At 41.6% G+C, this 16729-nt stretch overlaps 1 protein-coding gene across 1 annotated transcript in view; it reads right to left on the bottom strand.

The window, feature by feature from the left end:
* Window positions 1–15941, bottom strand: part of SNAPC3 (small nuclear RNA activating complex polypeptide 3) — a 25425-nt gene extending 9484 nt beyond the window's left edge. The window contains exons 1-6 of the mRNA XM_015820038.1: window positions 15691–15941; window positions 10014–10088; window positions 6365–6449; window positions 5432–5536; window positions 3592–3741; window positions 615–697 (exon numbers count right to left, since the gene is read on the bottom strand). Of these exons, the coding sequence (XP_015675524.1) occupies window positions 615–697; window positions 3592–3741; window positions 5432–5536; window positions 6365–6449; window positions 10014–10088; window positions 15691–15917 (725 nt within the window). The 5' untranslated portion in view covers window positions 15918–15941. The remainder of the gene's footprint in view (window positions 1–614; window positions 698–3591; window positions 3742–5431; window positions 5537–6364; window positions 6450–10013; window positions 10089–15690) is intronic.
* Between the last annotated feature and the right edge of the window lie 788 nt (window positions 15942–16729).

Below are 16729 nucleotides of genomic sequence, written 5' to 3'. Positions count from 1 at the left end.
CCTCAGGGTGCCGTCGGCCAAGCAGTGTCGGCTGGCGACCCCCAGGGGGAGGGCCTTCTCTGTGGGTGCCCCCACCCTCTGGAACGAACTACCCCCCGAGATCCGGACGATTCCGGACCTCCTACCTTTTCGCCGCGCCCTCAAGACATGGCTTTTTCAACAAGCGGGTCTGGCCTAGGGAGAATTTTTAAATAGGGACGATTTTAATTTAAATCTTAATTAATTATACAGCGAAAAAAAAAATATTTGGTTTTTAATAGGTTTTTATGGGGGGACGATGTTTTATGTGTTTTAATATGCTGTAAGCCGCCCTGAGTCCTATAGGGAGAAGGGCGGCATATAAATCTATGTAATAAATCATTTTAAAAGCTCTATTTCCAGGGGTCAAGCTCCAAAATGAAGAGATTTTGGTTGATAGAAGGCAAGAGTTTCCTGTCTACTCTCTCTAAGCTTTCCTATCATCTATTAAGTCAGCATCAAGATGCAAAGTAACACGGAAATGTCCCATATATCTTCTTAAATCAGTAAATCCGACCACATAGTTGCAACTAACTTGATGGAGAGGCAGTCTAGGTTAGTGAGACTGGGGTTCACAAATGTCAATTATTCTTTACCTGCTCAAATCTCTGCATTCAGCATTCCTGCTGTCATTATAAAAAACACCTTCAAAGTAAAAGAAGGCAGACTTATAGAGATCCTGGGGGAAAGGAAGAAAAATGACAAAAAGCATTAGTCTGCCAATTAGGACACACAGAATACATATATGGGTGATATCACATCTCCATGAGCTCCAGTTAAATTTTTGAAATGCCAACCAAACTCATCACTGCGTCACATTACTGAAGAGTCCCGTAGTCTAGTCCTTTCCTTAAAATGTACCATGATAACGTGGTTTGTACTCCATGGGGCAGAAAAAGAGCTCATTCCTTTTGCTAAAGGGGGCTGCAAGACAAGACATGGTGGGGTCTTTCTTGCTCTGAACCATTACTTGGCTTCTGGGAATCTTTGATCCACACTCCCTAAGAACCAAGAAAGACATGTGGAGTTACTGCTGAGTAGTTTCCCGAGTGGTCTTCCCAGTTGCAATGTATGTGAAAGTTGGACCATAAGAAAGGCTGAGCACCAAAGAATTGAGGCCTTTGAACTATGGTGCTGGAGAAGACCCCTGCGAGTCCCCTGGACTGCAAGGCGATCAAACCGGTCAGTCCTAGAGGAGATCAACCCTGACTGCTCTTTAGAAGGCCAGATCCTGAAGTTGAAGCTTAAGTACTTTGGCCACCTAATGAGAAGGAAGGCTCTTCTCACTGGAGAAGAGCCTAATGCTGGGAAAGATTGAGGGCAATAGAAGAACGGAACGACAGAGAATGAGGTGGCTGGATGGAGTCACTGAAACAGTAGGCATGAGCTTAAATGGACTCCAGAAGATGGTAGAGGACAGGAAGGCCTGGAGGAATGTTGTCCATGGGGTCGCGATGGGTCAGACACAACTTCGCAACTAACAACAAGTTTCCTTTATTGTTCCTCACCCATTGACAGATCTTGCCAAACTAAAGCAACTATCTGTATCACTATAAATCAGACCTGGGCATTTTATAGCTGGTGGGCCACCTCTGCTCAGTGGGCAGCCCCTGTCTAGCCTGCAACAGTGTCAAACATACACATCAGTACAGTGTTGGGGCAGTGGGGCGATGTTGGAGAGTGGGGCATCAGAGCAGCAGCAGCAGGGGGCGGGGCAGCAGTAGCAGCGGTGGCAGAGTGGCGACAGCCATCCACAAGAGTCCCACTTGCTCATGTTGCCCCTTGGTAAAATTAATTGCCCACTCCTGCTTTAGATATACTCTGGGAATCCCTAGGGAGGAGACTTCATAACTCTTGTTCTTTCAACCAAACTTTCCAAACTTCGCTGCCTCTTTGCCTTCTCGAATGAAGCCCCTCCCTCCTGGAAATCCAGGCTACAATCCACCACAGCAAACAAGAAGCAGCATGTTGTCCTGCTTTTATAGAAAACCAGGAGCTGGCACACAAACTCCTCAAAAACCGCCTTCCAAGCAAGAGTGCTCTATACATTTCAAATCTACTAGTATTGTTTTTAATTCAACCAAATTATGATTGATATTTTTCTGTAAAAAATAGGTTTTATATTAAAGAAATATATATTTCAATGTTTAAATACCACCAACATAAAAATATATCAAAGTAATGGATAGCTTTTTTTAAAGAAAAATTGTTCCTTTTCAAAAATTCCTCACAGATACATAGCAAGGAACAAGTCGATCTGACCAATTAAAAACCTGTTAGTAAATGACTCTTTTTCCCTCCCTCTCTCTTCTATCTTATGCAGCAGTCCTTTCACATGTCATTTTAATTTATTCATGATGGCTTAATGCTTAGGTTTCTTTTTTTACATTTTTAATTTCCTTCTGCACTTTCCTGAGAGCTCTAGATATTAAGCAATCTAAAATTATAATTCATAAATAAATCAGAAAAATAAAAAAGACTGACTTAAAAAATATAAAAAGTCCCACTTAGTTCCTGCTTACATTAAATTCACCTGCTTATTACTTGCTCAAATGAAGAAAACACTGTAGAAACAACGTTATTTGTTTTTTTCCCCCAGGAACAGATATGCACATTTTCAAGGGATCAATAATTCAAACTTTAAGAAACAGTTTGGGAATTAAACTTCCCTCTTCGGAAATGCCTTAGAACAGGGCTTTTCAACCTTTTCATCAATTGTACCACTTTTAGGATATGGCAACATCCGAGTACCACCAGTCGCCTAGCAAGGTGTCAAAAACTTGATGACCCGCCCCCCCCCAAAAAATAAGGAAAAAAGTGATAAAGTACTGGTAGTCTTCGACTTACAACAGTTCGCTTAGTGACTGTTCGAAGTTACAATGGCACTGAAAGTGCCCCCCCAAGCCACAGCCGAGCAAGACAGCGTCCGGTGGCGCTCTTCCTCCTGTCCGAGGTTTTCATTGTTGTGAGCATTTCTGTTGAGGATTGGCAATGGGGGTAGGGTGGGGGGTGTTTGGTTTTTATTCCCCCCATCTGCTGGGTGGTTGCAGCAGGTTTTGGTCACTTCAACTGACCCTGGGACACTGTGACCGTCATAAATATGAATCAGTTGCCAAGCATCTGAATGTAAATCACAAGACCCTGGAGATGCTGCAACATTCCAGCTGATCGGCGCTTCTTCTGGGCTCAGCAGAAGCATCAGGATCAGTGCGGCTTTCCAGCTGATTGGTGCTTCTTCAGGGCTCAGCAGAAGCACCAGGATCAGCGCCGAGCTCCAGCTGGAGCCTGGCGCTGATCCTGGCACTTCCACTGAGCCCTGACATCCCCAAAGAAGCGCCGATCAGCTGGAAAGCGGCACTGATCCTGGCGCTTCCGCTGAGCCCTGACAGCCCTGCAGCTCCAGCCATCTCTCGCTCAGGCTTGTGCGGTGCTGCCACCGGTTCAGCTCATTCCCCTCCCCCACTACCACTTTTCTAGGATGGTCGCATACCACCTGCCAGGTGCCAATGTACCACAGGTGGTACCCGTACCGCTGGTTGAAAAGCCCTGCCTTAGAAATCCGTATTATGATACCTTGCTGATATTTTCTGGGGCCTGAGCAGGATTATTGCTGAACTCCCCACCAATCTGAAGGTCGCTGACACAGGAAATGCAATCTCGGAGCTCGGTAAGTTTTTGGCTCCCTAGGACCAACAGTGTCTGATATGGCTTCCGGAGCTTATGCTGTAAAATAGAGAGGGCAAAAGAAGATCAATGAAAACATTTCTGAATTTACACATCTGAATTTACACATCAGGCTAATTCAAAGTGTAGTTCCGGGTTGGCAAGTTGAAACCAGCCAATCAACCTGTTGCAAGGAATGTAACCAGCCAACTCTATCATCACTTCTCCCTATCTAGATGTACGTATAATAGGCAGTAAGGCTTTTGCCTTAAGCTGTCCCTTCCAAGGAGCTAAGAGTCAAAATCATCCAAGTTGGAGAATTACAACATACGGGATTGATATCATGAAAGCTACCGCATCTGAACTGCCCAAATCCAGGAGATCTCTTTGCGGCTGTTTAGCAATCATCAGGATTTTTGCAGGGCGAATCTAGGAGCATTCATGAAAAATACATTTGGGTGCAAATGTCATAAAGAAACTTTATATAGGCTGGTTCCTGACATACTGTTCTTTATTTGGCTTTAGCTAAGCATATTCCGTTCAACTGTATTTTATTCAACTACCCACATTGTAGCTCAGTGTGATGTGTGATCTAGTCACAGAATCAGATCATTAGTGGAGATATTTCAACAGGGTCCCTATATTGATTGGCAACCGGGTTTTAAATAAGAGTCCCTCCTTCTCTATCTAAAAAGAGCAAAAACTGGACCTGGGATTTTCTGAATACATAGAACAGTGTTTCTCAACCTTGACAATTTTAAGGCATGTGGACTTCAACTCCCAGAATTCCACAGCCAGCATTGCTGGCTGTGGAATTCTGGGAGTTGAAGTCCACATGCCTTAAAATTGTCAAGGTTGAGAAACACTGACATAGAGAATACTGAGCTTTCCTGTACTCTGTAAATCTAAGGAAGGATACAGAAGTCATATTCAGCTGCAGCCCCAGGCAGGCCACTGAACTGTGAAAGGAATCTAGAATTGTCTCAAAACAAAGTCATGGCTACAGCAAGCTTGGCATGAGGTCTGGAAGGAGATGTATTTCTGCTAGAGATGTACGCGTAGACTTTGACAGATGACCATTTGTTTAATGATCATTCGAAGTTACGACGATGCTGAAAAAGTGATTTACAGTCAGTCCTCACACTTACGACAGCTGCAAGTCAGGTGCTTGGAAGTGGGAGTGTATTTACGATAGCTGCAGGGGTTACATGACTGCCATCTGCAACCAACCCAGCCAGCTTTCTGACAAAGAGTCAGTTGGGGGAAATTGGATTCACATGATTCACTTAACGACAGCATGATTCAGCATCCAAAAAATGGATGTGGTCGCATGATGACTGACTTAATGACCTCATTGCTTAGAAACACAATTTCTGTTCCTTACTGTGGTCATAAATCAAGGACTACCTGTAATCTGTCATCAATGTAACTAGACATGTCAGAGAAAAAGAAAGCCATGATGCTGGAGAGAGTTTTGGGCTCAGCCTCACAATGAAGTAGTTCATCTTCTAAGACAACTCTGGAAGGTTTAGGACATTCCCTAATTAAGTGGGATCTAGCCAAAGTTGGACTTACTTTTCTTTAAAATAAAGGGCACCTTGTGCCTTAAAATCTTTCTGCAGAAAATTGGATTCTACTTGGTCATGTTGCAAAAGGACCACACATTAGCAGACTCACACACGATTCCTCCAAATAAACTGATCTATTTGTTAAGAAGCCATTAAAACAGATCCGAAGCTCAATTACCAACCTTTTGAAATATAACTGGATAAAAAATGTTGAGAGTTAAAACCAGTTCAGCTTTGTCAACCATATTTACAGGATCTTTTGGCCTTTTTCCAATTGCATGAGATTCCTAGGAAAAAAATACATTGGAATGTGAGTCGGAAGCTCCCAACAATAGAAATCAAAACACCCGCATAGATATTCTATCAGCCATTCCCAGTTTTCCAGATATGTTGGGAAAGCAGGACAAGCCAGTTTGAAGTAGAGCTCGATCAAGCAGTGTGAATGGTAAAATACATCTGAAGATTCCAGTGTTTTTTTTAGATGCTAGATCAGTGGTTCTCAACCTTTTTAATGCCGCGACCCCCAACCAGTCGTAAGTCGAGGACTAAACCGGTCGTAAGTCGAGGACTAAACCGGTTGTAAGTCGAGGACTACCCAACCGGTCGTAAGTCGAGGACTTTCCCTGCCCGGGAGCGCCGCACATGCGTGGTTCCGCCCCCTGAGCCAGCCGAGGCGTAGCTGGCAAGCGGCAGAGACGGAGCAGGCCAACCACCAGCTGGCCCAGCCCAAGGGAGGTAAGGCACTCGCCGGAAAAGGGGAAAAAAATGGCGGACAGCCTTGCTTGGCGACCCCCGTGAAATGGTCGATCGACCCCAAATGGGGTCGCGACCCATAGGTTGAGAACCGCTGTGCTAGATAAACAAGCAGACAGGCATGGCACTTACTTCCCACACAGTATGTCAAATTCCTAGACTCTGGGCTGCCAATTAAATTGCAAGAATGTCACCCTTGGTTTAGAATAAGACACAAAGTTAAGATGTGCTATGCAACACCCATCAAAATGCACCTTCTGACAGCTATTGTGGCAAGGTTTTCTTGAGATTAGCATGTAACATCTGGAATTCTATAATTATTGTCTAGTTGGAATAACTACAGGTGAGAAAGGAGGCCTTACCATCTCATGAATAAATGTTTCTTGTCTACATGCACGATCAACAAGGATGGTTTCTTCTCGCCTCTCCAGAGCTTTCTGCCGAATTCTACAAATGGGAAGAAGGAAAGAAGGTGTAAATGAAGACTCAATCATCCAAGCCAAAAGTATCTAAAAAAGGTTAAATCAGGGTAACTGGACCAAAGTTTTTTTAAAAACTGAAACATTTCGTTACTCATCCAAGTAACAAACTTTGGTCCAGTTGCCATGATTTAGATTTTTTTTTAAAGATACTTCTGGCCTGGATTATTGAGTCTTCATCGACATGCTTTTCATTTTGGGGGAGAAACCCCCTGCAGTCTATATGGCAGAGATACCTGGGTATCTCCGAGACCGCCTTCTGCCGCAGATTACCTCCCATCGACCGGTNAGGGGGGGGATTGTATAGGGATTTTAATAGGGATTTTATAACTTTTCTAAAAATAACAGGCTTATTTAATATATATTTTAATTGTTTTTAGATATTTATTGTATAGTTCCGTTTTTATTGCCTGTAAGCCGCCCTGAGTCCTTCGGGAGAAGGGCGGGATATAAATTAAAGTAATAAATAAATAAATAAATAAATAAAAGTTGATTCATTCCATCGCCTCTCAGACTCTCTGCCTATCCAAAATTTTCACTTGACTGAAGACGTTACTTGGATGAGTAATGAAACCTCTCATTTGGTCCAGTTGCCATGATTTAACCTTTTTTTAGATAAGGAAAGAAGATGAAGGAATAAACTCCTTAAGTCAACCTTATAAAAACAAGAATTAAGCACCACGTTAGACCTCAACAACTTTTGATTCCAATGCAATACGAGCTGTCTGCAGAGTATGGTCAAAAAAAGTCAACGTCATGTTCACAATGATGCAAATTGAGCTCAGCCTGTTTTTCATGTGAGATAAAAAAAACAAACAAACAGGTGGAGCTCCAATCACACCCCCACACTATACCACTAACTGCCATCTTGAGCTTTTTGACTACACCCTGGGAGGACCAATTACACAGAATGATTTCACAACTATGTACCTTTTGATGTGGGAATGATTCTGGACACCTTTGCAAAGCATTTCACACAGACGTTGTCCATCTGATTAGCCATTTGACATTTTGAGAACATGCAGACGTGCTCAGACAAGATCCATTTACCAGAAAGTCAGGTCAGAAAACAGTTACCAGTCATTCCTTCTGACCCCTGATGCTTAACTTTGCCCCCCTTTCCCCCCTTAACTTTGTCCATGGGCCTGTTGCTGATTAATAAATAAAAGCTGGTCAATGACCAAAAGTAGACTTTGGTACTTTAAGTTTAATTTGTAAATATACACAATGTTACAAGCTGATACTTTATTTTTCAGTTTAGTGGCTTGCCATCTGATGTTAAAGATTGTTGACACTGTTTATGTGTGTGGGGGGGGGGAGAGAGAAATTTCCTGGGGGCCAGGAAAGCATATGTGTACTCTGCATTGCTTATCCCTGGTCTAAGATGTTGAAAATAGAGGTAGTCCTCAACTTACGACCACAACTGAGCCCAATTTTTTTGTTGCTAAGTGAAACATTTGTTAAGTGAATTTTGTCCCATGTTACGACCTTTCATACCACCCTTATTAAGTGAATCCCTGCGGTTGTTAAGTGAATCTGGCTTCCCCATTGACTTTGCTTTTCAGAAGGTTGCAAAAGATGATCACGTGACCCTGGGACACTGCAACCGTCATAAATAGGAGTCAATTGCCAAGTGTCTGAATTTTGATCATGTGACTATAGGGATATGGCAGTGGTGGTTAAGTGTGAAAAATGGTCTTAAGTCACTTTTTTCAGTGCCGTTCTGTGAACCATCACTAAATGAATTGTTGTAAGTTGAGGACTAGCTGTACACCATATGAAGAAGGCTAATCACAGTTAAAGAGCAGTAGTAGCTTTTAATGAGGTTACGGTATTTTGGACATAGATAAGCCCATTCCTCGGATCAGCTAATAATCTAAAACGACTGGTTTAATTTGATAGGCCCAAATGCCTCAGCCTCTCAGACAAAGTCGATTGGGAACTTTATAGAAAACAATTAAGAAGAAAAAAGTCAATAGGCAAGCAGAGATCATTTATGTTACATCTCTTCTCTATAGTTACATTTTTATTTCCCTCCACTGAACAACGCAGGGCAACTGTGCAGTTGTTAACTTGACATTTATTTACCTGTAAGATTGATAAATGGCTTCTTTCTAGAGCAGGGGTGTCCAACCTTGGCAACTTTTAAGACTTGTGGACTTCAATTCCCAGAATCCATGGAATCCGGCCGGCTGGGGAATTCTGGAAGTTGAAGTCCACAAGTCTTAATGTTGCTAAGGTTGGACACCCCTGCTCTAGAGGCTTTAGGCAGTGTAAAGAATCAAATCACAATTTAAAGACAAAGTAATAAAAAAAACCAATAAAACCGTAAACAATAACAAACCACAAGAGCACCCATCTTCCCATAGCTACTTAATCAACAAAGATACTTAATCAACAAACGTATTTCCCCAAAGCCTGTGAGAAAAGACCACTCTTGCCTTGAGGGTGCATAAGCTTTTCCAAGGAAAGGGAATAGCCAAGAACATCCATATCTATGCCTCCGCCCACTGTACCTCAATGGATTTTAATAATTGGCTAAGGCTCCTATTTTGTGATTGGACAAGCCGATTCGAAAAAGCACCAATGGCATATGTTCAACATTCCGAAGATGTACTGACACAGCTGAACGAAGGCATAATAAATTACAAACTGCTTAAGAAACAAATTTAATCTGATCAGCAAGAATGTAAAATAGCATTCCCAGATGCAGGCAAGCTTTGGGCTAGCAAAAAGGCTCAACAATATAGTAAAGTGTAATGGAGGCATTATAGGAATCAAATATGTAGTCATAAAAGCATTGGGAAGGGTTGCAAACAGAATATTTGGCATTATCCAAAAGGCCTGCCAACAGAGGACCACCCAAGGCCTTGCAAAGAAAAATACAGCATCTCTTTGCATGTTAGCATACAGTGGAATACAATTATGACAGTTTGTTTAGATATCTCATAAATTTAGTACTTAACAACGAACTAAAATATATTATAGCAATATTCAGTCAGGCAAACTAACTGAATTAAGCCATCATAGTTTTCCAGCTTTGGCTTGGCATGTTATATCCATCTGCTCATTGCCTTAGTTCAGTGGTTCTCAACCTTTTTAATGCCGTGACCCCCAACCGGTTGTAAGTCGAGGACTAAACTGGTCGTAAGTCGAGGACTAAACCGGTCGTAAGTCAAGGACTACCCAGCTGGTCGTAAGTCGAGGACTTTCCCTGCCCGGGAGCGCCGCGCATGCATGGTTCCGCCCCCTGCGCCGGCCAAGGCATAGCTGGCAAGCGGCAGAGACGGAGCAGGCCGACCACCAGCTGGCCCAGCTCAAGGGAGGTAAGGCACCCGCCGGAAAAGGGGAAAAAAATGGCGGACAGCCTTGCTTGGCGACCCCCGTGAAATGGTCGATCGACCCCAAATGGGGTCGCGACCCATAGGTTGAGAACCACTGCCTTAGTTCATAAACTGTTCTTAACATTACTTATGGATTAGAACAAACTTCCAACTAATCAGAATTGCGACTGAAATGAAATTCAATATACTTAAGAGTTATTAAGTTGGTATCTTCAGGTATCGCTTCTGGATCTTCTTTATCAGAGCTCTTCAGTGCAGCAATGCTAAAAACAATACAAAAAATTAATTCTATACTTGTAGGAAAAGTCAACTTGTAGAATATATAAAAACATAGAAACTTTCAGGTACATGTAGGAAGTAAACTTGAACAATTGCCAAGAAAATGTTTTTAGACTAGAGTCCAATGCTACTGTAGACTTTCGTCTTGCAACCATAAACAGTATGTCCTAGATTCACAGATTACAGTAAAACACAATGTAATCAGGTTTTTTATGATTTAGTGTGTTCAATAGACTAGCCATTGTGGTTTATGAACAATATTTATGGCTTTGTGGGTTGTGAGAACCCATAGAGTTGAGGCTTGTTACCACAGTTCAGCAAATACAGACTATGAATCAAGTCTAGTCTTAAGCCACTGGTAAAAAATAGACTATTATTCATAATTGGAATGAAGAAACCATTATTCATTAATACCAGCTTCCAATTCCTAGCAGCAGGAAGGAATGAAAGATAAATGGTCTTTTATGCTAAAAAAAAAAAAAGCAGCCCAGTAATACAGAAATACAGACAAAACATTTTTTGTCTACCAGACTAACTTTTAGAGACAGTGCTGATTTTGTATAGAACAGCTTTTGTTAGTAAAACTAGTTAGTTATTTCCTGTTAGTAAAAAAAATATCAGGCATTCCTGTATTAAGAAACATGGAGTTGAGACAAAAATTAGCAGCTCCAAATCTGCCTCAGTCACAAAATGTCTTGAAGCTTTCCCATGACCCCAACATCATCTTAATGGCGTGCACTCTCTTTCCTCACATCTTTGGTTGCTATAAAAATATATAAATGTACAAAATAAGACGTCACGAGAAATGTCATGATATAAACAGAAACCAGATGTAGGGACTCTATTTTAAAAGACAAGAGTTGGCTTCCCTCAAAATAAAGTCCTCTCCTTTTACTTGCTTCATACTGTATCTGACCAGAGTCTTTCCTGAAAATAGCCAAAGTAGAAAGTGCCCTGCATTTCATGTTTGTACATATCCCAATAGACTGCAGTCTCTGGCTCGGTCAGTTGAACTATTTGCACTTCATTTTATAGCAGGGTGCCAAAGCAAATACCAACATATAGGCACAAGTGTAGCACAACATTATTCTAAAGCAGGGGTCCCCAACCCACAGTTCATGGACCAGTACCGGGCCGCAGCATGCCAGCAACTGGTCTGCATAAACAAGAAAAGCCCCATCTGTGGGGTGCAGGCAGTGCACAAAACCACACACCTTCTGGTCTGCAGAAAAACCTCTCTCCACGGAAGCGGTCCCTGGTGCCCAAAAGGACTTCTGTTCTAAAGGGACTCAGTGTATGTTCATGTGGAAAGGAAGAAGACGTCCACAGTTCATAGTGTACTCATAGAGTTGACATTTTCCCTTGTCTACATGAACTACATGAAAAGAGAAAATGTCAACTCTATGGGTGCACTGTGATCTGTGAACATCTTCTTCCTTTCCACATGAACATACACTGAGTCAAAAAGAGGGCTGAGAAAATATTTGCAGACCTCTCACATCCAGGACATAAACCGTTTCAACTTCTCCCCTCTGGACAACACTATAGGGCATGGCATGCCAAAACAATTAGACACGTGTTTTCCCCTGTGCCATCACTCTGCTGAACCCTAATTTCCACAGCACTGTCTTAGGCCTAAAGATATTTACCCATATAATAGATTGTATTGATATTATCCTTCTCATCTTCCCCATCTTTCCTACTACCTTCTCTTATTGGTATTTATGATTTATCACTTGTTCCGGGACTGACAGCATCCCTATCACACACCCCTCCCCCAAATACAGGACTCTGAATCTATTTCAGTCTTCAGTTGTTATAGAAAGGCATAGCCACTGTGTGAGGAAAAAAAGGGTCTTATTTTTGCTTTGGGTGTAAACACTTTTTTTTAACAAATACAGCCTGTGTTAACAAGTTATGAGTGATTACCCCCATTCTGTAAATGGAGTTGGGCTGGGGCATAACAATAATATAATATAGGTTATTATAGTCCCTGAATGCGAGCACCTGAAGCATTGCAGTGGGGTACTAAGTCAAGGCAAAATGGAGATTTAAAATGATCCTGTAAGTAATTGCTGCCATTCTTATAATTTCATCCAGAGTTTTCAGTAGTCAATGACAAAGCCCAGAAGACAACAATAACTGGTCTATAATGTACCCTAAGTACATTTGAGGGAAGCTACAATTCCATTTTTACCGGTACAGTTTTACTGATTGACTGAATATGTGTCATCAAATCTGTATTAACTCTTTACATTATAGTTCCCCATTAATCTCAGAGAAGCTTAATTCTAAGCAAACATATACGTGATTAGGCTGAAAATATAATTAGGACTGCAGAACTATGTTTACACTGAAAAAACCATAGAGCCCCTGAATTTAATAGTTGATTAAATGAGGGGAGAATTCAAGGGGCATTAATATTGGCCAACCTTGTCTGAACTTGGAAATTAAGCAGAGTGGGAAAGAATGGAGTGGGGTTTCCAGATATCCTTTATTCACACTTCCCCAAAATACCCTGATGAAACACAATAGTATTTCTCTTAATTAATTAGATAAAATGCCTCCATACTCTAGAAAGAGTACAGAGAAGAGCAACAACGATGATTAAGGGACTGGAGGCTAAAACATATAAGGAACGGTTGCTGGAATTGGGTATGTCTAANTCCTGACAGTTAAAACAATTAATCAGTGGAACAACCTGCCTCCAGAAGTTGTGAATGCTCCAACACTGGAAGTTTTTAAGAAGAGACTGGACAGCCATTTGTTTGAAATGGTATAGGGTTTCTTGCCTGAGCAGGGGGTTGGACTAGATGATCTCCAAGGTCCCTTCCAACTACTACTGCTACTACTGCTACTACTACTACTATTACTTCTTCTTCTTCTTCTTCTTCTTCTTCTTCTTCTTCTTCTTCTTCTTCTTCTTCTTCTTCTTCTTCTTCTTCTTCTTCTTCTTCCCATTATTATTATTATTATTATTATTATTATTATTCATTAGATGTGAACCTCAGTCAACTGAACATTCAAATTGACTGGCACTAATGATCTTAGGTATCAACCAGGTACCTTCTTAAAATGTAAGATGTTCCGAGTAGTGCAGTTTTTTGCTGGAGTTATTGCAGGAAGCTGCAGTTTCTTGAAATATTTTGCAAAGTTTTGGACATAGTTCCCAGTGCCCCAATGACAATGAGTATCACTGTTACACATTTCATCCATTACTATTACTACTACTACTACTACTACTACTACTACTACTATTATTATTATTATTATTATTATTATGGATCATCGCACAGTCAGCCAGATGTGGGTTTGCCATGGAATATATCAAGGTGGAAGGCTTATCAAAAAATATTTTAGAAAAAGGTAAGGACAAAGCACTTTCATACTTCTAAAAAAACCTGCAGAAATACGTCCATAAAATCCTCAGGGTTTGAGAGAGGTGGAAGGATATTGATATAAAACAGTCTATTTTTTACCATACCTACCCAAACATGGCTGCTAGCATTTCTGCTTTCAGGGACATGCGGGGGTGTGTGTGTGTTTGTGTGTGTTGTCATTTATCAATGGGAAACCAACTACCAGCCGATGTCATGAATGTGCAGTTGGGCAGGATTTAGATCTCAAGCCAGTTCTTCTCCTATTTCTCTTTGAAGATAGTTCATTTCAGTTCTATGATATTGTCACTGTTGCCATTAATGATTTTCATACTACTGTGTTAAATGTAAATAGAAGCTGACCATTTATTCTTTGTCTCTATCGGCTTCCTCCAATACTTCTCTCTCAGAACCACTTCCCTTTAAGCTACTACTCTTCCTGTAAGGAGAGGAAACACCTATGTCTACACATACATGACTGTCCCTTTCCCAATCTACAGTATGTTTACTTAACAAATGGAGTTTAGAGTAGGTAGTCTTCGACTTACAATCACAAAATTTCCATTACTAAGCAAGACAGTTGTTAAATGAGTGGTGCCTTATTTTATGGCCTTTTTGCCATAGTTGTTAAACAAATCACTACACTTGTTAAGTGAATCATGTAGTTCTTAAGTGAATCTGGCTTCCCAATTGATTTTGCTTGTTGGAAGCCAGGTGGGAAGGTTACAAATGGTGGTTACATGACCCTGAGATGGTGCAACTATCATAAATACATCATAGTTGTCAAGTGCCCAAATTTTGATGCTGCAATAGCTGTAAGTCACTTTTTTCGGTGCCAATGATCACTAAATGAATGGTTTCAAGTCAAGGATTACCCTGCTCATTCAGGCCTTTCCTGTTCATTCATCTGCCATCTCTTTGTTGTTGCTGTTAGTTACGAAGTCGTGTCCGACCCATTGCGACCCCATGGACAACATTCCTCCAGGCCTTCCTGTCCTCTACCATCTTCTGTTATGTTCCAACTAATCAGTTATAGCAGTGTTTCTCAAACTTGGTAACTTTAAGATATGTGGACTTCAACTCCCAGAATTCCTGTGTTTTTTTCCCAGATCAGACTTGGGGGGAAAGCTTTTAAATAGTTCAAGGTCTATATTTTTCTACCACTGCCCCCAGGTTCTGCTACAAACAGCTTCTGCTTTGCTGGAGAAGCTACTCAGAGACTACTTGAAACCCCTTTGCAGCAATTCCCCAGTTCACATGGACTCTAATTTTGTGACAGAGACTGAAATCACAAAGGGTTTTAAAAGTTCTTGCCATAAGAACTCTAACTTTTTGATGGTAGGGTAGCCCAGCAATCCTGTGAAGATTTTACTTTAATCCTCTACCTTCTGTTAAGATCCACATTCTACAAGTTCTATATTGTCAAATATGCAATGAATTGACTGCACTACTAGGGAGTCTGGTCTCTTTGGTACCAAAGCACAAATAGTTACAGAGATGCAGAGCCTGTAGCCAGATGAGGGGAGATCCCACAGCAAACCTACCTGGGTCAATGTGCCCTAGAATGGGGTGATCTTCAGCTGCCATATGAGAGAAAGTGTTTTGGGGGCAGCTTTGACTGTTTTGACCTTTGACTGTTCCCCAACCAGGCTTAGATGTGAGGTCATATCATCAAGAAAGAGTTAGTACCGGTAGGATATTTTCGTCACCCACACCCATCTTGTGGAGCATCATCTCCCTTGAAGGAAGATTGACCCCCCCATCCTCCATGTCCTTCCAGAAGTTCCTCAAAACTTGGCTGTTTCAAAAGGCTTAGGGGTCTTAAGGAAACTGTGATTTAATGAAGTAGCTTCATTATTTATAACATCAAATGCTTTCTCTTAGCCTTTTAATAATGTTTTAATTGTGGAATGTTTTTATTGCTATTTTATGTTTTTAGAGTCACATTTTGTGAGATAGTGGGCCATACAAATATGATGAATGGATGGATGGACAGACGGATGGAGGACGCAAGCAAGCAAGCAACCAGGAACGTGTGTAAATGAGCTGGAACTGAGGATACAGCTTCACACACGCCCATTCTACGTAGGTTTGTTCGTAAATAAGCCACAACTGAGATCAAAACAAAAGGCATTCAGGTGATGAGATTTGAACTGTAGGTCGCAAAATTGCAACTCGACACAGTTAGCCAGGAAGCGGGATGAGCTACCTGCACACAGCCTTCAGCTCTGCCGCGATCTCCGGGGTGCAGAGAAAATCCTCCATCACCGCCGCCTCGTCGTCCGCAGGTTCCGCCTGCTGGAGAGACACGTCTTCCTCGCGCAGCGCCTCCTTCCAAAGAGCCCCAAAAGCGCCCACGTGGAAAGCCCGAGTGTTCAGATCCGCGGTCTCATAATCGGGGATATTATCTCTGGACCCGGTGCTAGCTCCAGCCATCTTTGCATCAAAAGTTAACCGAGGAGACACAAGGTGTGAAACGGATGTGGGGCCCCAGTGGCTTCTGGAACTTGTAGTTTCCATACGGTAGAGACTTAACGCAGTTGAACATGCCACTTCCGAAATTGCTGAACTATAACTTCCGGTGAACTCAGCCAATAAGATCAATGATAAGGAATGCCGGGAGTTGTAGTTCAAATTCATCAGGGTTTCTCAGAAGCCGGTCGCTCTTTCAAGAGAGTTGGAAACGTTTGCTCATTTTTTCAGCGAATTGTGGAAATAGCCAGGTATCCCAGGTCCGTAGGTGCGGATTATTTTTCTATATCTAAATAACAATCATGCAATTAGACAACAATGAAGCCAGAGCGGCAGCGATTGTACACCCACTAGATTGTGTCTAGCTTTAAATTCTGCTGTAATTTTATATAATTTAAAAATCGTGCTATTTAAGAATAGTTGACACACTCTGCACGTTTTATTAAAAAGGTAGGACACTATATATATGTCCATAAAGGGTATGGCTAACTGATGAAAGCAGAACAAGCTAGAAATGGCCATCTTAGTCTCCCGATTTAATTCTTTAACTCTTTGTCAGAAAAAGAAATTTGGATTTAAAAATGTTTCGCAGTTGCGACTTGAGCCTGCTTAACGCCCCTAGTTGGGGGGCTGCATGGTAAAAGATATTGTAAAAAGTAAAAACTGCAGTATAGCAGTTATAGAAGAAGAATAAACCTTGGGAAGGATTTGATAGGTGAATAAAAATGCCAAATCCAGTCTAAACATCTAGCTGAATGTGCGAATAATAATAACAG

This window comes from Protobothrops mucrosquamatus, unplaced genomic scaffold, assembly GCF_001527695.2.
Source record: "Protobothrops mucrosquamatus isolate PMUCROS unplaced genomic scaffold, P.Mucros_1.0 scaffold1045, whole genome shotgun sequence".
Classification (NCBI taxonomy): Eukaryota; Metazoa; Chordata; class Lepidosauria; order Squamata; family Viperidae; genus Protobothrops; species Protobothrops mucrosquamatus.
Note: the sequence above shows the minus strand (reverse complement) of the source record. Positions and strands in the feature narration are given on the sequence as shown.